General features: G+C 46.5%; 7 protein-coding genes across 7 annotated transcripts; 5 read left to right on the top strand and 2 right to left on the bottom strand.

Moving 5' to 3' along the window:
• Positions 1-342: 342 nt before the first annotated feature.
• CANTADRAFT_91419 (uncharacterized protein) lies at positions 343-1872 on the top strand (the record flags this gene model as incomplete). The annotated part of the gene is made up of 1 exon (XM_020211818.1): positions 343-1872. The coding sequence occupies one exon, from the start codon at positions 343-345 to the stop codon at positions 1870-1872; it is 1530 nt and encodes a 509-aa protein (XP_020063097.1).
• A 765-nt stretch (positions 1873-2637) lies between these two features.
• Positions 2638-7407, top strand: MON2 (Mon2p; the record flags this gene model as incomplete). The annotated part of the gene is made up of 1 exon (XM_020211117.1): positions 2638-7407. One exon carries the CDS (start codon positions 2638-2640, stop codon positions 7405-7407), a length of 4770 nt encoding a protein of 1589 aa, XP_020063096.1.
• A 1391-nt stretch (positions 7408-8798) lies between these two features.
• CHS3 (chitin synthase) lies at positions 8799-12404 on the top strand (the record flags this gene model as incomplete). Its single annotated transcript, XM_020210396.1, has 1 exon — positions 8799-12404. The coding sequence occupies one exon, from the start codon at positions 8799-8801 to the stop codon at positions 12402-12404; it is 3606 nt and encodes a 1201-aa protein (XP_020063095.1).
• Positions 12405-12641: 237 nt separating this feature from the next.
• Positions 12642-13685, bottom strand: CANTADRAFT_12566 (uncharacterized protein; the record flags this gene model as incomplete). Its single annotated transcript, XM_020206229.1, has 2 exons — positions 13035-13685; positions 12642-12687 (listed from the first exon to the last, which is right to left on the bottom strand). The coding sequence occupies exons 1-2, from the start codon at positions 13235-13237 to the stop codon at positions 12642-12644; spliced, it is 249 nt and encodes an 82-aa protein (XP_020063094.1). The 5' UTR covers positions 13238-13685.
• A 1620-nt stretch (positions 13686-15305) lies between these two features.
• On the bottom strand, positions 15306-16709 carry OP4 (Op4p). Its single transcript, XM_020207940.1, has one exon. The coding sequence runs from the start codon at positions 16689-16691 to the stop codon at positions 15606-15608; it is 1086 nt and encodes a 361-aa protein (XP_020063093.1). The 5' UTR covers positions 16692-16709; the 3' UTR covers positions 15306-15605.
• Positions 16710-17079: 370 nt separating this feature from the next.
• Positions 17080-17379, top strand: CANTADRAFT_26947 (uncharacterized protein). Its single transcript, XM_020207939.1, has one exon. The coding sequence runs from the start codon at positions 17146-17148 to the stop codon at positions 17302-17304; it is 159 nt and encodes a 52-aa protein (XP_020063092.1). The 5' UTR covers positions 17080-17145; the 3' UTR covers positions 17305-17379.
• A 2125-nt stretch (positions 17380-19504) lies between these two features.
• On the top strand, positions 19505-20773 carry FAD3 (Fad3p; the record flags this gene model as incomplete). Its single annotated transcript, XM_020210374.1, has 1 exon — positions 19505-20773. One exon carries the CDS (start codon positions 19505-19507, stop codon positions 20771-20773), a length of 1269 nt encoding a protein of 422 aa, XP_020063091.1.
• Between the last annotated feature and the right edge of the window lie 79 nt (positions 20774-20852).

The raw sequence follows: 20852 nt of genomic DNA, 5'->3' as shown, positions 1-20852 counted from the left end.
TGTTGACCGGTTGCAAATTAATCGGTCGTTGATCAAGCAAAGATAAGGATTGTATTTACTATCCATTCATAAGCTCGGCTCAGAATATTTAGCACTGCTTTACTGTGGTCCATCCATTAGCCTGGCTCAGCATAATTTATTGATTTACCGTTGGTCCATTTTAAGCTTGGCACAGCATTTTCAGCATAGTTGCCTGTCCACATAGTCCAACCAATGTCTCTCAAAGAATACTCTATTGCAAGCATTGACCAGAGCCCTCCTCCCTCTGTTGAGGAGCTGGACTCCCGCATCAAGTCGTTTTTACACTCTTTCAAGCGTCTGGACGGCTTCAATGTCATCACCATGGAGGATAACCTCAAGGAATACCAGGTCAAATTGATTGCGCTTGGTGGTGCCATTGGTAGTGGTTTATTCATCAGTAGTGCCCAAGCATTGGCCCAAGCGGGTCCTGCTGGTTGTCTTATCGGCTACTCGGTGATTGCCATATTGATCTACTTCATTGTCCAGGCCTTGGGAGAGCTCACCAGCACATATCCCGTTAAGGGAAATTTTCTTGTCTACAGCACCCGTTTTATCGACGAATCCTGGGGCTTCGCCATGAACTGGAACTATGCCCTCCAGTGGATTGTCACCATTCCACTCTCGTTGGTGTCTGCATCCTTAACCATCGAATTCTGGGGTGGAGGTATCAACCCTGCCGTGTGGGTGGCAGTTTTCTATGTGTTGGTTTGCGCTATCAACATTTTTGGAGTGAAAGGCTACGGATATGGTGAGTCTTTTTTTTCCATCATCAAGGTGTTGGCCATCGTTGGGTTCTGTATTCTCGCCATTATTCTCATTGCTGGTGGAGGCTCCCAGGGCTACGTCGGAGGCAAACACTGGCACGAGCCAGGTCCCTTTGCCCATTCGCTCAAAGGAACCTTGGGTACTTTGGTAAACGCTGCATTCAGTTTTGCCGGTACTGAGTTGGTAGCCATCGCTGCAGGAGCAGCTCCCAACCCCAGAAGAGCTCTCAGCAATGCCATTAAGCAGATTTTCTGGAGAATTTCAGTGTTCTACATGCTTTCGATCACTTTAATCTGCTTCTTGGTTCCCTACAACGATCCGTCATTGTTGGGTAATTCCTCGTCGTCAGCATCGCCATTTGTGATTGCCATCAAGAATGGGGGAGTCAAGGTGTTGCCTTCTATATTCAATGCGGTGATCCTTTTGGCAGTGTTGTCAGTGGCCAATGCCTCGGTGTTCGCTTCCTACAAGCCTTTGGTGGCGTTGTCAGAGGCAGGCCACGGCCCCAAGTTTTTGTCGTATATCGACAGAAAAGGCAGACCCATCTATTCGATCTTGATCTGCTTGGCATTTGGGCTCATTGGCTTTGTCAGTGCCTCTTCGAAGCAGCAGGTGGTTTTCGACTGGTTGTTGGCCATCAGTGGCTTGTCCACCATCTTCATTTGGCTCTCCATCTCTTTGGCACAGGTCAGAGTGAACTACGCCTGCAAGGTCCAAGGCATAGCTCTTGACAACAAGCCCTTCAACGCTGTGGGTGGAGACAACGGGGCCTACTTGTCAATTTTCATCTGCATCATCATTTTGATGGCCCAGTTCTACGTGGCTTTGTTTCCGGTAGGAGGCCCACAATTGGACGCAAATGGATTCTTCAAAGCCTATGTGTCGGCACCTATTGTGGCCGTGATGTTTGTTGGGCACAAGATCTGGACCAAAAACTGGAGGTTATATATTCCAGCAGATAAGATCGATATCACCACCGGAAGAAGCGTGGTGGACCCCGACGTGGCTCAACAGGAAAAGATTGAGGACGATGAGAGATGGAAAGCCCAAAGCTGGGGCTATAGGTTCTTGCACACCTGGTGCTAGTGTATAATAGTAATAGACATGAGATATGAGAGAGCGTAGCAGTGCATTTATAGCAGGACGTTGTGATAATAGAAAGAGCTGGATCTGGTTGAAGCTTGACTGAATGCAGCAAACTTACTTAGAGGGACTAGGTCAAATTTTGAGCTGATATTGGTCAATGTATGAGTGGAAACAGACCCGGTTGGACTGAAAGATGTAAGCTATGAGAGAGAAGGAGCAGTAAAATTTTAGCAGTTGAGGGAGAGTTTTCGGGATGAGAGGAAGCAGGTCTGCTAGGAAGTGTCACAAGTAGGATGACCCTAGAATGATATTTTAGTAATTAATTCGAATCGACCATCTCGTTCATTGCGAATCAGCAATAAATGATCCAGAAATCCCAGTTGATATAGAGCCCCATAACAAAGCTTACTTCACTACATCCATCAGCATTGCAGGTTACAGCCCTTTTAAACCCTCTTTGATCGGTGGTGGGAAGTATTATTGACCCTCAGTAGTCCTGGCTCTAGATATTCATATGGTAGCGCAAACCACTGAGGTCCCAACCCATACCACCTTTCACTACAAAACATCCTTACTTCGCCGAGTCCCCTAACTATGCTCCATCAATCCCTTAACTCTTCAGCAAGATCATCGAGCTAGTTTCTGCCCAATTTCCATTTCCCTCTGGAGGTTTGCCGTCGATTTGGCGTTACCAGAGCTCCAGTCCGTGTGCACTCCTCCAGCGCACAGACAATACTTCAACACCTACTCCATGATAACCCAACAATGGCCACCGTCAACCAGCTTGTGAGCGGCCTCAGCAACCTCGCCACAGAGTCCAAGAGAAGGCATGCCGACATTAAGACCAATTGCGACTCTTTGTTGGCCAATCTCAAACAGTACCCTCCCACAGCGTCCATTAGTGAAATCAGTCCCAACCACCGTAACGACCTCATAATACCGTTCATCAAGGCTGTGAAGACAGGAAATGCCAAGGCCGTCACCATATCCATCCCTGTGATCCACCAGCTTATTGTCACTCGGCTGGTGCCCCTAGACCGTCTCGACGAGTTGTTGGAAGGCCTCAAAGAGGCTTCCAACTTGGCCGTCGACATCCAATTGAGAATTCTCCAGTGCTTGCCCACACTCATGCAGACGTACGGAGCACATGTCAAAGGCGATACATTGATCAATTTGCTCAGAATATGTTCCAGCTTGACCACCTCCAACAAACCGACCGTGGTGATCAACACCGCGTCCGCCATGCTCCAGCAAGTGTTCAGCAACGTGTTCGACGAAGAAAGGGCCAATCACAACAAGGAAAATCCCGAGAAGGAATCCACCCACTCCGTCACCGTGGCAGAGGGTGCTACTCTCGAGATTCCCCAGACCTCCTACGAGTCGTTTGAAATATTTCAAGACTTGTGCCATTTGATCGAAAACGAAAAGCCTACCTACCTCAAAGATTTCGCGCACATCAAGACTACATCTATCCTCGAAATCGTCGAGAACGTCATTGCTACGCATAAGAAACTCTTCAATGAGCGTGAAGAGCTTTCGTATTTGTTGAGAGTCAAACTTATTCCCTCGTTATTGAGGATCTTGAGCTCCACCATCAAGAGTTTCCCGCTTGTTACTCGCACAATGAGAGTAATCTTGGTGCTCTTGTCGTCTCAATTGAACAACTTGGAGATCGAGAGCGAAGTCATATTGTCGTTTTTAAATCATATCCTTCTTAACGAGCCAACAGAAGAAGAAAATGTCCCCTGGGAGAAGATCTTAGTGCTTGAATTGTACAAGGGTTTATTCTCTGACTTCAATGTCATAAAATCCATCTTTGAGAAGTACGACAATGACGAGAAGAAAAAGGATGTCATCCAAGAATTGAACAGTATTCTTATTACTTATCTTCAAAACAATTCTATCCTTACCCCCAATCAGTCCCTCAAACAACCACTGGGGCCATTATACATTTCGAAATCTTCGTCACACATGAAAATATCAATTCTCGATCATTTGGACAAAATGGAACCACCTCATTCAATTCCAGCAACATATCCCATTTACCTCACATTCAATATCTTGTTGCTATATTCAGAGGGGATTGCCAATTTTGTCCAAAACTTATCCAGCAACTCCAATCCAACTACATTGGAGGCAGACGTAGAGTTCACAAATTTCTTTATCGAGGCTAGCTACCCCAATATCTCATCATTGTTTGAATTATTTATATATTATGATATGGATAACGAAAGCTTTCATTTGCTTGTCAGATCGTTGCAACGATTCACTCATTCAACTGGTTTGTTAGGGTTGGGGGAACTCAGAGACGGATTGTTAATGATCATTTCGAAAGCTATTATTAAGAGCGAGGAGTCTAAAGACAGGGCAAATGGAAGTTCTTTACAAGAGCAAGGCTTACAGTTATTAGCATTTGGTGAGTCCTTAGTGGAGTCTTTGACTTCAATACAGCCTGTCGGACAGGAAAACTCGCATGGTACCGACGGCGAGCCTCAGTCATCAAGGCAAAGTATGGAAAGTACACTTGTTCATATAAGAAATTTCAACTCTAGACATATCACTTGCGTTAGAGCCTTGGCGAATTTGGGTGTTTCGTTGGGATCAACCTTAGGTGACTCCTGGAAAATCATATGGATGACCTTTCAATGGTGTGATTTCTTTGTGTATGGTGCAGATACATTAAACAGCAATAAAACAAAAGCCACGGATGATTCCACCGCTAAATTAACTAGTCAAGACTATGCCAACTTGGAATCTTCAAAAAAGAAGCTAATTGAGAGCGTGAATGATTTTCCAACCGAATCTTTCAAAGAGTTGTTGAATTCCCTAATCGAATTATCTGATCAGGTACTCAGTGGCCAAGAAATTAAGTTTGGCTCAAAAGAAGCAACTTTGGTTCCATGTCCATACAACAAAAGCTTTTATCTAAGCAATATCATAAGCGTATGCAGCGTTAATCCCAACAAATACCTCATCAATGATGACTCGATTTGGAAAATGTGGTGTGAATATATTATCAGGCTTGGTACTCAAAGAACAATGAACTATAATACTAGAATACACGTGGTTCAGGCATTCAATACCCTCATACAGCATATTACCAGTCAGGGTTTCAACACCGATATCAATGAGATAATAGCAAGGACAGCATCCAAGTCCTTGAATGGTATAAACTCCTTTTTGAACGGTATTTTGAATCTTGGTGTACCAAAAGAACTTTTGGTGCTCAATTGTGAAACGGAGATCCATCACTTATGCCTTTCAACATTGTACGAGTTGATTGACAAATATGAGGTTCACTACAAGAACTCGTGGAATATTGTTTTTGAAATATTGGATACCCCATTTAAAACTACTTCGTGGTACAACGAGGACAAGAACTTAAGGGAGAAAATGAGGTTGCTTATAGACTCATCGTTCCGGACTTTGAAATTGATTCTTGATGAATTTATGTCCACATTACCATTCAGCCAACTAAAATTGTTAATTGATACTTTACACAACTTCTGTTCTCAGACATTCGACTTGAACACCTCCTTTAGTTCAGTTAGTTACTTCTGGTTGATTAGTGATAGCTTGAAGCTGAGAATCACCGAAGCTGGAGAGACTACTTTGCATGCAGAGAAACTTTCCAAGGTCGCCACAGAATCTCAGTTAATCAGTCTAATTGGGTCAACCAACGATGATACGGATAAGGAGAATTATGTTTATTACATTGCACTTGATATCTACTTATTATCGACTTTGGTCAAATTATCATTAGACCAGAGAGATCAAGTGAGAGATGGATCAATCCAGACGTTTTTTCAGATTATAGATGTTCACGGCTCCTACTTATCCTCGTCATCGATGTGGGACTTGGTCTATAAGGTGGTTCTTCAACCAGTTTTGTTAGATTTGAAAGTGGATTTGAAGGATGCAAAGTATCACAAGAAAGAATGGTTAGAAAGTTTTGGTTTAATATTATCAGGAATAATCTCAATTTTCAATAAGTTTATGATGGATTTTGACTCCATTGGTCATATCTACGACAAATGGGAAGTTTTAATTAAATACTTTGACCACTTGTTATCCTTCAAGTGGTTGGATTTGAACATGAAAATATTCAGATCATTTCAAGACTTATTGCTTCCTTTTACGAAGCTTGATGCAAGCGAGAACACTAAAAATACAGATGAAGATAGAATTAAGAAGTTGTTGTTCGATTTTTGGGTACATGTCCCAGTTGAGTACGATTTCATAAACCCTCAAAACCAAAACTCTGCGGCTGCATTGATGGAATGCTTTCCTGCATTATACAAAATAACCAGCGACAGATTGTCTGAAGATGACGTCAAGATTATAATTTTATTAATCAACAAATGTGCTAGGTATCCATTGTTACCTGAAGGTAACCAATTGGATGACAAGAGACCAACCAAGTTACAAAAGTCAACTATTGATAATTTGCGGCTCATACAAATTGCAGACAAGGAAATCGAGTCTCAAGTTATTCAACAGTTGAGTGGGATGACTATCTATCCATTTGGTATCAAAAAGCGTATCGAACAGAAGCTAGATGGCAACAAGGCTATTATATCGAAGTATAAGATTCCATCTTTTGTCGCAATAAGTCATCTCAGTACCCAATTGCTTAAAGAAAAGTTAGAGAACTTCAGTGATTTTGGGCTCTTGTTGAAGGATAAGGGAGCCGCCAAGATAATTAGGTCTCTTCTTGAAATTATAAGCAAGAAGTTTGTTGGAATTGTGAGCGAAAGCAAGCCATTATGGGTTGAAGCCAACGAGATCTTGGTACTCTTGATTCGTCAAATAATTGCTCAGGCCAAAGAGAGTGTGCTAGATGAAGACTTATGGAATTTGATCATGAAGTCGGTTGTGATCTGTCTTGAAGACCGTTCCAATATTGAGGAAGGCAAGTTAGAGGAGGTGGAAAATATAAAGATCGAGCAGTACAACCAGTTAACTGACTTGGTGTTGCCCAAATTGTTGGAGTCCAACAACGAGGTATTGATCGACGGTTATTTGAAAAGTGTCTACGAAAACTCGTTCCTCTACGCGTTTGATCACGTTGACGAGTCCATAATCGATAGCTTGGGAGGATCCGAGTTGTACATCGGGGACGGGGTCATTACAAGCCTTACAAACTATGATTTCAACAACTCTTTTGGGTCCACCAAACCTATTGAAAGATTTTCCAACCAGCACACGCGTTTTCGGTGTCTCCAGGAGCTTATACACTACAGTGTGAGTCCCGTGAACCTGACATTGAATGGAATTAGTCAGAAGTACTTGCTCTGCCGCATTTCGTTTTGTTTGAGAAGGTTCATCAGCGAGGAAAGACTCTTATTTCTGTGTCCCATTTCCAGGCTACAAGAGCAGGAGGTGGTCGCAGTTCTAAGAGGGTGGATAAGTGTCGAATGGACTGAAGCGAATGGGGCCAATGCCCGCAAATTGCACCGACTCTTGGTGCAAATGGTGCGCTTTGCATCGCGAGTCAGAGGATTGGACGGGTTGATGGAGAAGGCTCTCAAATAATGGCTCAAGATATGAATTCGAGAGGTGAATGATTGAATTAGAATATTTTTAGCTGATTAGTTTGGGACAAGTTACTCAATCCTGGCTTTGGAACATAATCACTTCATTATTCTGGAGATATCCAGCTGGCGGGCGGGTGAGTTTCCCATGGCATGCTTACGAAGACACAAAAGTTTCACTATTTTGTTAATCGGTTCTGGATCTTTTCTTCATAATTGTGTGGCAAGTCGCAATTATGGCGTACTGGAACACTTCACTCAGGATCCAATCGGTGGGATTAAAATTGACCTGCACCTGGTCCCCTTTCTAGAGCACGTTGACTGTTTACTTTTCATCTGGAATGTATCAGGCCAAGCCCCACAGAATGTAAGCATTAGTAATCAGTTCCGTTAATTGACTGTTGGTCATTAGTAAAATACACGTAATCTACAAAAGCTAGACGTCAAGGTTCAGAGTGAACCCACTATAATACCAAGCCGGTTGTACTTCCACTGCAAGTTACTTCCATGCATCCCGGCATTCTATTTTGAGCTGGATCTTGACCTGCACACAGTTAACATTACCCACACCCTATTTACAGCCATGTTCTGCGTTTGCGAACCGGTGGTGGATGCCGTGGATAGATTCTAGGCATGGAAGAAGTGGAGGCTCTGGCAAGAGGTCCCGCCGTTCGGGACCATCCAGTGCATAAGCCACTGATTACACCACCGCATCTGTTGGCGCCACCCCAAAGCCCCGTCTGCCTCTCGCACTGGATCTTGCCCCGCTGATCCTGGCAATGTCAAGTGCGGGCTGCGGGTGGTTATTATAGGGAGTTACCGCTCCCTATCGATGAGGCCATCGTCCCTCCTACCACGACTGCTGGTGCGAAATAGGGTGATCATGGCCCTAGCGCCTCCTGCGATTGGTGCTCCCGCAATCTCCCTGCGACTCCCCCACTAGAGGCTCAGCGCGTTAAGCCACTAATTACTCCCCCTGCATCGGGATTCCACTACAGATTCCCACCACCAGTGTAGTTCTCCCGCTAGCCCCCGCTATTGTCGTACTACCTCTGGCGCCAATTTCCCGCTACAAGCTCCCGCTACCTGCTCCCGCACCCTTCGGTTGCTGTTGTCGCTGGGCGCCATCCCCCCTGCCGCTCCGCCCTGGAAATCTCCTTTTTTGTTTATGTTTCCGTGCGGCTTTGTGCAACCTTCCTTTTATATATGATCTAACCGCTCAAAACTTTTCTGCTACACCCACCAGCTTTTACCGATCCGTCCGCTGGACATCCCCACCAAAGTCAAAAAACCACCCGTACTGGCCTAGAGACCCCCACACCGTCACCAGCCGTTTACTGCCGTGTTTTTCCTTCGACTGCCGTCGATTTGTCCTTCGCTCCCACACCCGCCATGTCTTCTTCCTACAGAAACAGCGCTAACTCCAACAAGTACACGGAGTTCGATCCCGAGTCGGGCGACCTCTCGAGAAAGAAGTCGCTTGTCAAGCCAGAAAGATCCAGAATTGATGCCAACCACCCGCGCTACCACTACACCCAGGTGGCCCAGCAGGAAGCCAACCACTTGAAGATCCAACCGTCTTCTACAGGTTTGGACCCCCAGGTGCCTCACGAGAATCACCTCAGCCCCTCGCACTCGTACCACTCCAAGAGAAAGTCCAATATACCCCATAGCGACGAGGATGACGACGAGGGAATTCCGTTGATGGATATCCATGACGGTTCTCCTGGCGGAAGCAAGACTTCCCACAACAGCAGCGCCAAGGCTGAGGGCCGCGAGGTCTACGGCTTGAACGACGAGTACGGCTACAACACGCCTGCCAGAAAAAACGTCATCTCCAAGCCCACCAAGCCTGTTGCTGAGGAAAAACCAAAGCATGACATTTACTTCTGGAAGGCCTACTGCTACGCCATCACCTTCTGGGCGCCTGCGCCGCTCCTCAAGTTGTTTGGCCTCAAAACCAAGGACAGACAGTTTGCCTGGAGAGAAAAAATAGGCTTAATCACCTGTATTCTATACCTCGGAGCCATCGTGGCCTATATTTGTTTCGGTTTCACCAGAACTGTATGTTACGACAGCCAAGTTCGTACTAGAAACAACAGGGTCCCCAAAGGTTTTTTGATCATCAATGGTAAGACTTACGATTTGGACCGTTCCAGTCACCCTGCTGCTGCAGGTATCCAAGGAGGAACCAACATCTTATACCCCCCAGTCGATGCTGGTGGACGTGATGCTTCTTTCCTCTTCCAAAACGTCAACGGTAACTGCAAGAACTTAATCACCCCCAAGGAAGGTAACAGAATTCCCACTGATGGCGATGACTTGGCCTGGTACATGCCATGTCGTACATTTGCCCAGGACGGCTCCACTTCCCCAAACACCTCCCAGGTGTACTACGATGGTTGGGCATGTCACACAAGTGATAGGGCTAGATCTGCGTACTACAATTTAAAAGCACACGGTGATGTGTATTTCACGTGGGATGATATTAGAAACAGTTCTAGAAACTTGGTGGTTTATTCTGGTAATGTTTTGGATCTTGATTTGATCGATTGGATTTCGAAAGATCAACTCAACTACCCCGAATTGTTTGACCAATTGAAGGATGACAAGACCTTCTCGGGTCACGATATCTCCCTAGTGTTGACTAACTCTGCCCAAAGACAAGCTGCTAGATGTTTGACTGAAATCGTCAAGGTTGGTACCATCGATTCAGACACCATTGGATGTCTTGCTTCCAGTGTCGTGTTGTACTTCTCGTTAATTTTCATCTTGGCCGTTGTCTTTGTCAGATTTATTTTTGCCTGTTACTACAGATGGGTAGTAGCTAGAAAACAAGGTGTTAGCACCATGGACGCCAAGTCATGGGCCAAGAGAAACAAGCAAATTGAAGATTGGCTGGAAAATTCAGGAAACCCCGTCGGTGCTATAAAAGAAGTTCCAGTTAAGGCTAGAGCCAACTATAAGGCAAGCAAGACCAATAGACAGAGTATTTTCGTCAGATCCAACATCAAGTTGGATGCTCCAGAGTTGTCACAGTACTACGACCATCCAGAAAAGTTATCCAAATCGTTTCAATACACCACCATGTCGACACAAGCCGCCTTGCTTGGAAGTTCTAATCTTAACTCGAAGAGAAATGCCATGAAGTCAACAGGTACTAGGCAATCCACACTTTATTTGAATGATCACGGTTCTTCTTCTGACTTATTAGGTAGACCCACTTCATCCTACAATCCATTCAATACTTATGAAGACTCATATCAAGTTAACGGTTTATCACCAGATATTATTCACCCAGACGTGGTACCTCAACCTCCTGTGGAATATCAACCTTTTGCCTTCCCATTGGCACACACAATCTGTCTTGTTACCTGTTATTCTGAAGATGAGCTGGGTTTGCGTACCACGTTAGACTCCGTTGCCACTACTGATTTCCCAAACTCCCACAAGTTAATGCTTATTGTCTGTGATGGTATTATCAAAGGTTCTGGTAACGATAGGACCACTCCTGATATTGCCTTAGGTATGATGTCCGACTTTACTATTCCTGTTGATGAAGTCCAACCTCACTCTTATGTTGCAGTTGCGCAAGGTTCAAAACGTCACAATATGGCCAAGGTTTACGCCGGATTCTATAAATATGACGATAACACTGTTCCCCCTGAAAAGCAACAAAGAGTTCCAGTTATTACTATCGTTAAATGTGGTACTCCAGAAGAAGCAGGATCCGCAAAACCAGGTAACAGAGGTAAGCGTGATTCTCAGATCATTTTGATGTCTTTCTTGCAGAAGGTTATGTTTGATGAAAGAATGACTGAAATGGAATACACATTGTTGAACAATATTTGGAGAGTTACTGGAATGATGGCCGAGTTCTATGAAATCGTTCTTATGGTTGATGCCGATTCTAAGGTTTACCCTGATAGTTTGACCCACATGGTTGCAGAAATGGTTAAAGATCCTCTGATCATGGGTTTGTGTGGTGAAACAAAGATTGCGAACAAGAGAGGTTCTTGGGTCACTGCTATTCAAGTTTTTGAATATTACATTTCACACCATCAATCCAAGGCTTTCGAGTCAATTTTCGGTGGTGTTACATGTTTGCCTGGTTGTTTCTGTATGTACCGTATCAAAGCACCCAAGGGTAAGAACGGCTATTGGGTTCCAATTTTGGCCAACCCTGATATTGTTGAAAGATACTCGGATAATGTTGTTGATACTTTGCACAGAAAGAATTTGTTGTTGTTGGGTGAAGATCGTTACCTTTCTTCGTTGATGTTGAGAACCTTCCCCAAGAGAAAGCAAGTGTTCGTGTCCAAGGCTGCTTGTAAGACTGTTGTACCAGATACCTTCAAGGTGTTGTTATCGCAACGTCGTCGTTGGATCAACTCTACCGTGCATAACTTGATGGAGTTAGTATTGGTTAAGGATTTGTGTGGTACATTCTGCTTCTCCATGCAGTTTGTTGTCTTCATTGATTTGGTTGGTACCTTGGTGTTACCAGCCGCCATCTGTTTCACGTTGTACGTGATTATTGTTGCAATTGTTTCCAAACCCACCCCTGTGATGTCGTTGGTTCTCTTGGCTGTTGTGTTCGGTCTACCTGGTCTCTTGATTGTGATCACGGTGTCCTCGTTTGTCTACGTGGTCTACTTCTTTATCTACCTTATTGCATTGCCCATCTGGAATTTTGTGTTGCCCGTTTATGCATTCTGGAAATTCGACGATTTCAGTTGGGGTGAAACCAGAGTTGTCCAAGGTGGTGACAAGGGTAACCACGGAGCCAGCGAGGGTGTTTTTGACTCCTCGCACATTATCATGAAGAGATGGAGAGAATACGAAAGAGACCGCAGAAACCACGAGACTGCACTTGGCATGCGTCCTGGTTCTGGCATGGGCGGTGGCTTAAGTGTTCCCAGCGCCGCATGGGACCCTGCCAACGCAGAAAAGCATGTTGACGAGGACTACTCCGAGGGTTCTGGCTCAACTCCATAGTTATTATTTATATAGCACCTACATAAAACCCGCAGTAGCGCGGCATAATAGCATTCCTCTTTGACCGCACGTCACCCGTTGGTGCAAGCTATTTTCGTAAACAGGCTCGGATGCCCGTTATTTTGGCTAGGTGTTCCGCGTCACTGCTCGCATATGCATAAATTTTTCTGGAAACGGGTCTCGCAGCACGCAATTCAAGTGTAGAGACGCCTGCACTCGATGTTACACGGCGTTGTATTAGAGCAATAATTCCAAGGCGTTGGCGAAGGTCCAGCGAAGACTGCTTAGGAGATTCTGCGTGCTGAGGCAAGTATACCCCTGCAACGGCGAGAAATAGAACCGGGTGTATCGTCGGTTATTCGGGGGTGGCTCCCGTCCTCGCCTGGGCAAAATTGCGGCTCCTTGGGCTATTTTGTGGCAGGATGCTTAGTTATCTCGCCTAGCCCAGCGTGGGGACTGCCACATTGTGACGCCTACGGCAGAACACGAAAGAATATTATATTAGGTTATACTATTGAGTGGGGTTGACATACATCAACCTTGCAGGCGAGCCTCGCCAGCAAGACTCGCTTGGTGAGGTCAGCATTAAGAAATCACGGTGATTCTCGAAGCAGCTAGAGCACAAAGTACTCTTTGGAGTTGAGGTGGGGCACGGACTCGGAGCTCGAGCTTTCGATGCTAGCGGTGCTCTTGGCCGAGCTGGCACCCGAGCTGTTGGGACTACCACCCTTCTCGAGGTAGATGGTCTTGAACTTCTGCAATCTCCAGGTGTTGGACATTTTCTTGAGCGAAGGCTTGAAGGCGGAGCCGGGAGTAGCTAAAGCGTATAACATGGTGAGAGCGGTGGGAGCGAGGACTTGTTATAGCTGGAAACCATGAGGATCACCCCACTATTTATATTGATCAACCCACTTTGAGGGTTCCTCCCACATCTACTACGTATACGCATAGAACATGCGAGGTGCGTTACGCGAACAATAGAACCCAATTAGACGACCTCCCGTGCCAGAAAATATTACGAGCGTTACGGTCGTGTCTATTGTGAAATTCTCCTGTGCCAACAAATGTAGACCCGTTACAAACCGGGATAATACGCCTCTGACTTTTAGAAAATCCCACAATGCATGCAGTAGTCAGCCCTTTGTTCAACAGTAAACAGTTTATGGGCCCGTGGCCACGGGAATCGGATGCCAGGGGATCGTGTGCGGAGAGGGTAAGGTACCGGGCTGGGACTCGAAGAGCCCAGGAGGCATCGCCAGAGAACGGGTCGTCTCACTTCTCGGGCCACTACCCGGCGCAGACTCATGCACCAACGGCAGACGCAGAAGACAGCAGTGGAATCCTGCTGCGTGGGTCGCTAGACCACCCCTGCCGTGTCCACCGAGTTTCAGGGTCCGACGGCGTTCGGTGAAATAACCTGAAATTCGCACCTGTAGGGTGAGTAATCGACCACCCTATCGTAGATCCGATTCCCGGCTATAGTGGGCTCTAGGGGTACCACGAGGTGTGGTATCGGAGAAGGCATCTCGCCATCTGCAGCGAAGCGACTGGTGGTGGTGGGCTCACAGGGGAAAAATGGCCTGGTGGTCCCACCAGCTACGGAACCAATGTGAAATTTGCGCTTTGGGCCTCACCTATCTTGGTGAGCCCCTTCGTGCTCCCCCCTACGTCACCCACAGGGTCTATCGCTGTGGATAATATATAATATGAGTGAAATTTTGGTTACATTCGTGCTCTAATGACTGTCTTCCCGTGATAATGGCTTCAGATCGCATATTTCGAGGTGTGCTGCGACGTCGAGGCGATGCTGTGTGTCGCGAAAGAAGAAATTGGGTAATACGCACCGCAACTCCAGACCCCGAAGGAGCAACGCGGGAAACGAAGAAAAATCGCTGCCAAGCATGCCTCTCCTGTAACGGCGTACCGGACCTGGGCTTCTGGCTATCAGTTCCTTCGCCCCGGTCACCTCGCCCTAGCCACTTACCCACCCACTGGCGGGACATGTCTCGCGTTGGAGGACTGGTTGTCGCACGTGCCAATCTAGATGTTCTGCAGATTATAGCCAGAAGGTGTCGATGCACTTGTCAGTCGATCGCAACTCTAAACAGGCTGGCACAAGCTGCCGGTACTCTTAAGATAAGAACCATCACACGATGGGGTCGGAACAACTTGCCTTTTGCCAGAACGTCAACACGCTCCAACCAGTTGACATCGAGATATTTTCGTCTGTTTGCTGACAAGAATCGCACCTGCCAAATTTGGCATAACTCTCAATACTTAGAGTTAATTTATCAGCTCATAATAGCCTTTCTCAGACTTCTACAGGAGTGGTGGAAGCTTCTTTTCCTATCTTTGTTCTAGACACCTGGTTGACTCCCTTTGAGTTGCACGTATAAGCACGCCCGTAGACTAGTCTAGATGTCTGTTGTAGACTCTCTCGCCGGGGTCTGGGGTTCAGGAGTCCATCCCATTGGCACTGAAAATTTGTCTTTTGTCAATGGAATGCAGTCCTGGTGAGACGTGCGGCTGGGATTGTTGGCAAACTGTCCTCATCTCCATTTTGAAAATTTACTTCCTTACAGCCACCAACTTACAAGATCTTAATCCAGGTTGGCTGATAAATAATCCTCTCAGGGAAGATCTTTCTCCAGAACCGAACAGACAAGTATTTTCAGTTCTTGATACATGCACATGCAGCCGACCTTAGAAATAAGATCAATTTGTTAGGCTCATAAAACTTCGGCTGCATTATCTCGGTAGATCTTGAACCTTTTTGCTAAAAGTTGCTAAGTTTTGGCGATATTTTTTTGTTTCCCCTCGCAATTTAAATGACAGTGTAATTATTATGCTCAAGTATAACTCTACTATTCACAATCAGGATTCTACTAGTGGCAAAGCCGGGTTTTTCTTTCTAACGTTTATTTCAATAAATAAAAATATTAATAATGTGGAGAATTAAATCAAACAGCTAAAGATAACCAGAGTCTGGACTCTGGTCAACCGAAATAATCTGGCAAACGAGCCGAAGAAAGCCGAATAGTACCACCAACGCAAACCAGTATAGGAAATCAACTATTAAAAGGAAATCCTAAGTCGTAAATGGGTATTTTCTGGTTGCAATGTCAAGCAGTAGGTTCATGCTCATAATTTTGTTGTTCATAGCGAGTCATCAAACCATCCTTCAAATGGTAAGTGGTACGCTTAGTAGTTTCTTCTCTTCTTGGAAGAAGAAGAACCACCGTATTGAGCAGCTAATTGAGCGTAGACATCGTTGTCGTTGTTGTTGGCTGGAGCAGCACTGGAAGCACCAGTAGAGGCTGGGGCAGTGGCAACTGGGACGGCAGCAGCACCGGAAGCGTTGATAGAAGCACCGGAAGCTGGGGAAGCAGCAGAGGCAGCAGATGCGGAAGAGGAGGAGTTGTCAAGTTGACCACCAACGAAAGAGGCCAATTCGGAAAGAATACCGCTGTTAGAAGAAGCCAAAGAGCTGATAAGGGAGTTCAACAAACCGGATTGCTTGGCCCAGTCGTAGACATCTTCGAAGATGACAACACCGTTCTTGAAGGCAGAGGTCAAGAAACCAATAGATTGTTCTGGGTTGGCCAAAGCGTTTTGGACGATGTTTTGAACGTAACCGGAGTCCTTGATTTCAGAGACAATAGTGCCAATGATAGAGGCCAAGTCTCTCTTGCTGACGTATTCTTCATCGGTCAATTCTCTCTTGGCTGGAGCTGGAGCTGGAGCTGGAGATGGAGCTGGAGCTGGGGTAGAAGAGCCACCGAGGGAACCGGTGAGGAGACCAATGACGGAGGAGATAAGAGATTCACCAGCAGCGAGCAAAGCGTTTCTCAAGTCAGTGTCGTTAAGGAGGGTGTTGAACAACTTTTGCAACAAACCGGAGTTCCAGATAGCAGTCAACAATTGTGGAGCTTGGACAATGGCGGTTTGGAGGGTGGCCTTGATGATAGCACCAATAGATGCAGAGATTTGTGGGTCGGAAGTCAAGGTGTTGAAAACGTCACCGATGATACCGGAGTTGGCCAAGGCACTGATCAAGTTGGAGATGACACCGTCTCTCTTGGAGATGAATTGCAATTCTTCTTCTGGGGAAAGTTCACCTCTCTTGGTGTTGAAGCTCTTAAGTTCGCTCAAAAGGTCGAGGACTTCGTTGAGGTCAACTCTCTTAACCATGGTGGTTTCAGAGGAGGCAATTGGGGCAACTGGGGCAGCGCCGACGACAGCGCAGGAAGCGAGGATGGCTACTAAGGTGGCTTGAGCGAACTTCATTGTATAGCGAGTAGTGTTTGTTTGGATGTGTTAGTGTTGAAAGACAACTGAGTAGATTGATGATAGAAAAAAAGAACAACTAGGAGCAGAAATCGTAACATATTTATAATCCTCTCGAGGACCATCTGGGGCCCGTATTCTCTGTGCTCGACCATGGTCATAACTTGATTAGGAAACTTGTGAAGAAATGTTCCTATTGTTTCTCTCCAAGTTGGGTAGTATGGTCGCAAAATGCTCGTAGATACAATTTCCTGATTTGGTAGTGTAAGTGGGTTCCAAAACCTTTCCCAATTAGGAAGTTCTCACTTTTACTGCGAGGGCCCAAGAACTGTTTGCGGAAAAGGGCAATTGTCTATGACGACCTCAGTACTATAGGTTTGGCGCATGTTTAACCGCAGTATGCCCCTACAGTGCCTAAAATGGTAAAGAGCAGGATGCTTAAGGAGGTGAAACTATGGCTGGACGCGATGGGGTGGCTCTTGCGAGGGGACCACCATCTCCCCCAATCAGGACTACAGTACTGAACAAGCTCATGACATGGTCAATAGCTGTTAGAATTAATATCCCCCGACGTTGGATTCTCCACTCGACTTGCCTGTTTGAAAAGCATTAGTCCCCTCACTGCTAGCAGAGAATGATATTTTTATCGCTTCATCACAAGAACGCAGGTCGAAGGAGTTATCTCCGCCTCAGCAACCCAGCCGTAGGATGCGTCCAGGTACACTGGGTGCCCAGGAAGGTTCTCGTGCCATACTGGCCCCTGCTGGCACCGTCAATGCTACCAACCTTAACTATTGGGAGCTATTGGGGTGCGAAGATAAAAATAGTATGCAGAATACATTTCCTAATTAGTATAACAGTCTTCCCCCAACCAAACCATCAAACGCCATATTTTTACGAGAGATGCAGTCGTGATGGTATGTGGGGATGCAACTGAAATAGACCTTCGGAAAGTTTTAAAAGCAAATTGGGAAATGGGAGAGTAAATCTTTACAAATGCCTTGACTGGAGCCGGGCCTATGCATAAAATTGACGTTACTTGGTTAGGATAATTAGGTTGGATTCATTCCTTTGCTGTGGCTGTTAATTGATTGCAGCAAGGCTCTAATTCTAATTGGTGCAACTGAACCAGAAGAGACTATTACTGGCATCATCTGGCAGCATCCAGAGGTATGACAAGCTGGATTGCGTAGTAACTCCTAGCCCAGATACTCCGTGGGGACATCCTTTCCCACTTTGCTAGTGTGATAAGTCTAGAAGCCTGGCATTCCTGGTGTCAGCGAAGCGAGCCGGTACATCGACGATTTTACCTGTTTGGGATTTAGGAATGACAAAAGAGGAGTAAAAGAAGTACGGATGTAGGTGTAAAACAAAGCACCAGCGTGCACTAACAAAGGTTCTGTCAACGCCCCACGCTATTGAGGAATCTCTTTGTGGAGCCCTGGCAATGGCATGAGTCGGCGGTGATATGCTTCTCTTGCACAACAGGTAGAGTAGTTGGCCTAGCTGATAATGAGCTTTCTAAAGGGCAGTTTTTACGCGCATACCATCTCCAATTGGGAAACGCAGAAGCGAGATTCTTACCCCTTGAAAGATGAGTGAAACAGAGAGGTACAGGCATCTTGAAGATGCTTGAAACATATGCTTTTTGAAGGGCGTATGTCAATATTTTCTGCAACTATGGTAGCTCCACATTCCTGTTTGACAACTCCCTTTTTGAAGGTTGGCGTAGTGGAGACATGTGTAATAATCTCCTAATTAGGCATAAACGGTGGTGAGATCCATTTGGGGGGCATCTGTCTAAGATTATGGTCAGTTGATGCCACCACCAAATTCAAAATGCTGATTAACTTTTCACTACAGGGATGAGTGCCATCCACCACCAGGGTGTTTTAGGGGTTGCGGGGTTGTAGGGGTTCTTACACCATTTCAACTTATAGACTGGTATTCTACAAGCCCATAAATCTACAAGCCAACGACAAAGAACTAGCACCGAAATCAATAGAAGGGGAATCTGTCTACAAGCCCATAGGATATTAGCTGGTTGTACTTGCTTCGTGCCAAGTTTGACACTTGTGGTGAAAACCTGTAATTGCACGAACTGGCCCGGTCAAAGCCCGGTGGTCTACATGCTTAATTATGGAAAAAAGCAGAAAAAAATGGCAAAAACTACCAGAAACCGTTACGACCCTCTTCTGGTAGCCTTCAGCTCCAGAGCACCCCAAGAGTGCATCCCCTTGCTCCAGGATGTTCCCATGCCTCGCACTATAGCGAGATGCATGCTGCTATTGGCTAAGCATCTATTGTCTTTCGCGATTTTCCGTCTCGAAAATCACAGGCGTTTCCAGGCCACAGGACACGAGTCAGAGCCCACGAGTGGTTTTGGCCAATTCCGCCCGAGGACGTACACGCCTTCCTCTACAAGCCCATGTTCCTACCCCCTTAAATCCCATACTCGCTCAGGCCTCGGGATTTTTGGTTCACCCGGCGCACTTACCTTATCCTGCCAGTCATTGGTCCGCAGCCAGGCGCATGGCCCCACCACCAACTGGTCCCAGTAGCACCACCGCTCTCCCGGCCCTCCCCTGCCAGAAGCACCACAGTAGCACCACCACCAGCAGTAGCCCCCCCCCAGCGTGCCTCCGCCTTCTGTACCCGTCCACCCGAGCCTGTGCACTTCCACAGCCTCCCACCACCACCTCGCTTCGCTTTGTGCCCTGGACTCTGGATCAATTTTCGCGATGGCTCACTTTTCTTTTTTGGTGTGATTTAAGTGCGGGCCATCCACCTCTAGACATTTCTTCTGCACCGTAATGTCTGTCGTTGAAGCCACCGGCGTGTCGGTTACTTCCGTGTCCAAAGAGACCTCCGTGTCTTCTCCCTCGTCCAACCTCACCACCGTGGACACCTACGGAAGGGAGTTCAAGGTGCCAGACTACACCATCAAGGACATCCTTTCCTCGATCCCCAAGCACTGTTACGAGAGATCGTTGGTCAGATCGCTCGGCTATGTTGCTCGTGACATCGTCCTGATGGTTGCCATCGGGTACGTGGGCCAGAAGTACATCCCCATGGTCGATTTTGCCGGGCACGAAGACGCCTCCACTGTGGCCAGAGGGTTGTTGTGGATGGGCTACTCGTACGCCTTGGGATTGTTCGGGTTCGGATTGTGGATCTTGGCCCACGAGTGTGGTCATGGTGCGTTCTCCGACTACCAGAACATCAACGACTTCGTTGGCTGGGTGTTGCACTCGTACTTGATTGTGCCCTACTTCTCGTGGAAGTTCTCGCACGCGAAGCACCACAAGGCCACAGGCCACATGACCAAGGACATGGTGTTCGTTCCCTACACTAAGGAGGAGTACGTCGAGGCCAGAGGCGTGTCCAAGATCTCTGAGGTCATGGAGGAGTCGCCCATCTGGAGTTTCCTGGTGTTGCTCTTCCAGCAGTTGGGTGGTTTGCAGTTGTACTTGGCTACCAACGCCACTGGTCAGCCTTACAGTGGTTACTCTAGAATTGCCAAGTCCCATTACGCGCCAAAGTCCCCTGTTTTTGACAAGCACCACTTCTGGTACATCATCTTGAGTGACATTGGTATTGGTTTGACCTTCACCATGGTGTACCAATGGTACAAGAACTTCGGCTTTTTCAACATGTTTGTCAACTGGTTCATGCCTTGGTGCTGGGTCAACCACTGGTTGGTGTTCGTTACCTTCTTGCAACACACCGACCCAAGCATGCCCCACTACAAGCCTAACGAATGGACATTTGCCAGAGGTGCTGCTGCCACTATCGACCGAAACTTTGGCTTCATTGGCCAGCACATTTTCCACGATATCATCGAGACCCACGTCTTGCACCATTACGTCTCCAGAATTCCCTTCTACAACGCAAGAGAGGCCACCGATGCCATTAGAAAGGTCATGGGCGATCACTACAGATACGAGGGTGAGAGCATGTGGTACTCGTTGTGGAAGTGCATGAGAATGTGTCAGTTCGTTGACGACGACAAGGACGACGCCAAGGGCGTCATGATGTTCAGAAACGTCAATGGACTTGGTCCTGTCAAGCCTAGAGATTAGGTCCGCTTTGTTTGCTTTTGTTGCTTTTAATTCTGAATTTTTTGCATGAAATATCTGGTTGGTTTGTCAGAAAGTAGAT

The sequence above is a fragment of the Suhomyces tanzawaensis genome, assembly GCF_001661415.1.
Source record: "Suhomyces tanzawaensis NRRL Y-17324 unplaced genomic scaffold CANTAscaffold_6, whole genome shotgun sequence".
NCBI classification, from domain to species: domain Eukaryota; kingdom Fungi; phylum Ascomycota; class Pichiomycetes; order Serinales; family Debaryomycetaceae; genus Suhomyces; species Suhomyces tanzawaensis.
The sequence above is the reverse complement of the archived record's forward strand: the minus strand, read 5'-3'. Positions and strand labels throughout refer to the sequence as shown.

Coding starts and splice junctions, on each gene's coding strand:
- CANTADRAFT_26947 (XM_020207939.1), top strand. CDS start 17,146: ATGGCTGGACGCGATGGGGTGGCTCTTGCGAGGGGACCACCATCTCCC.
- OP4 (XM_020207940.1), bottom strand. CDS start 16,691: ATGAAGTTCGCTCAAGCCACCTTAGTAGCCATCCTCGCTTCCTGCGCT.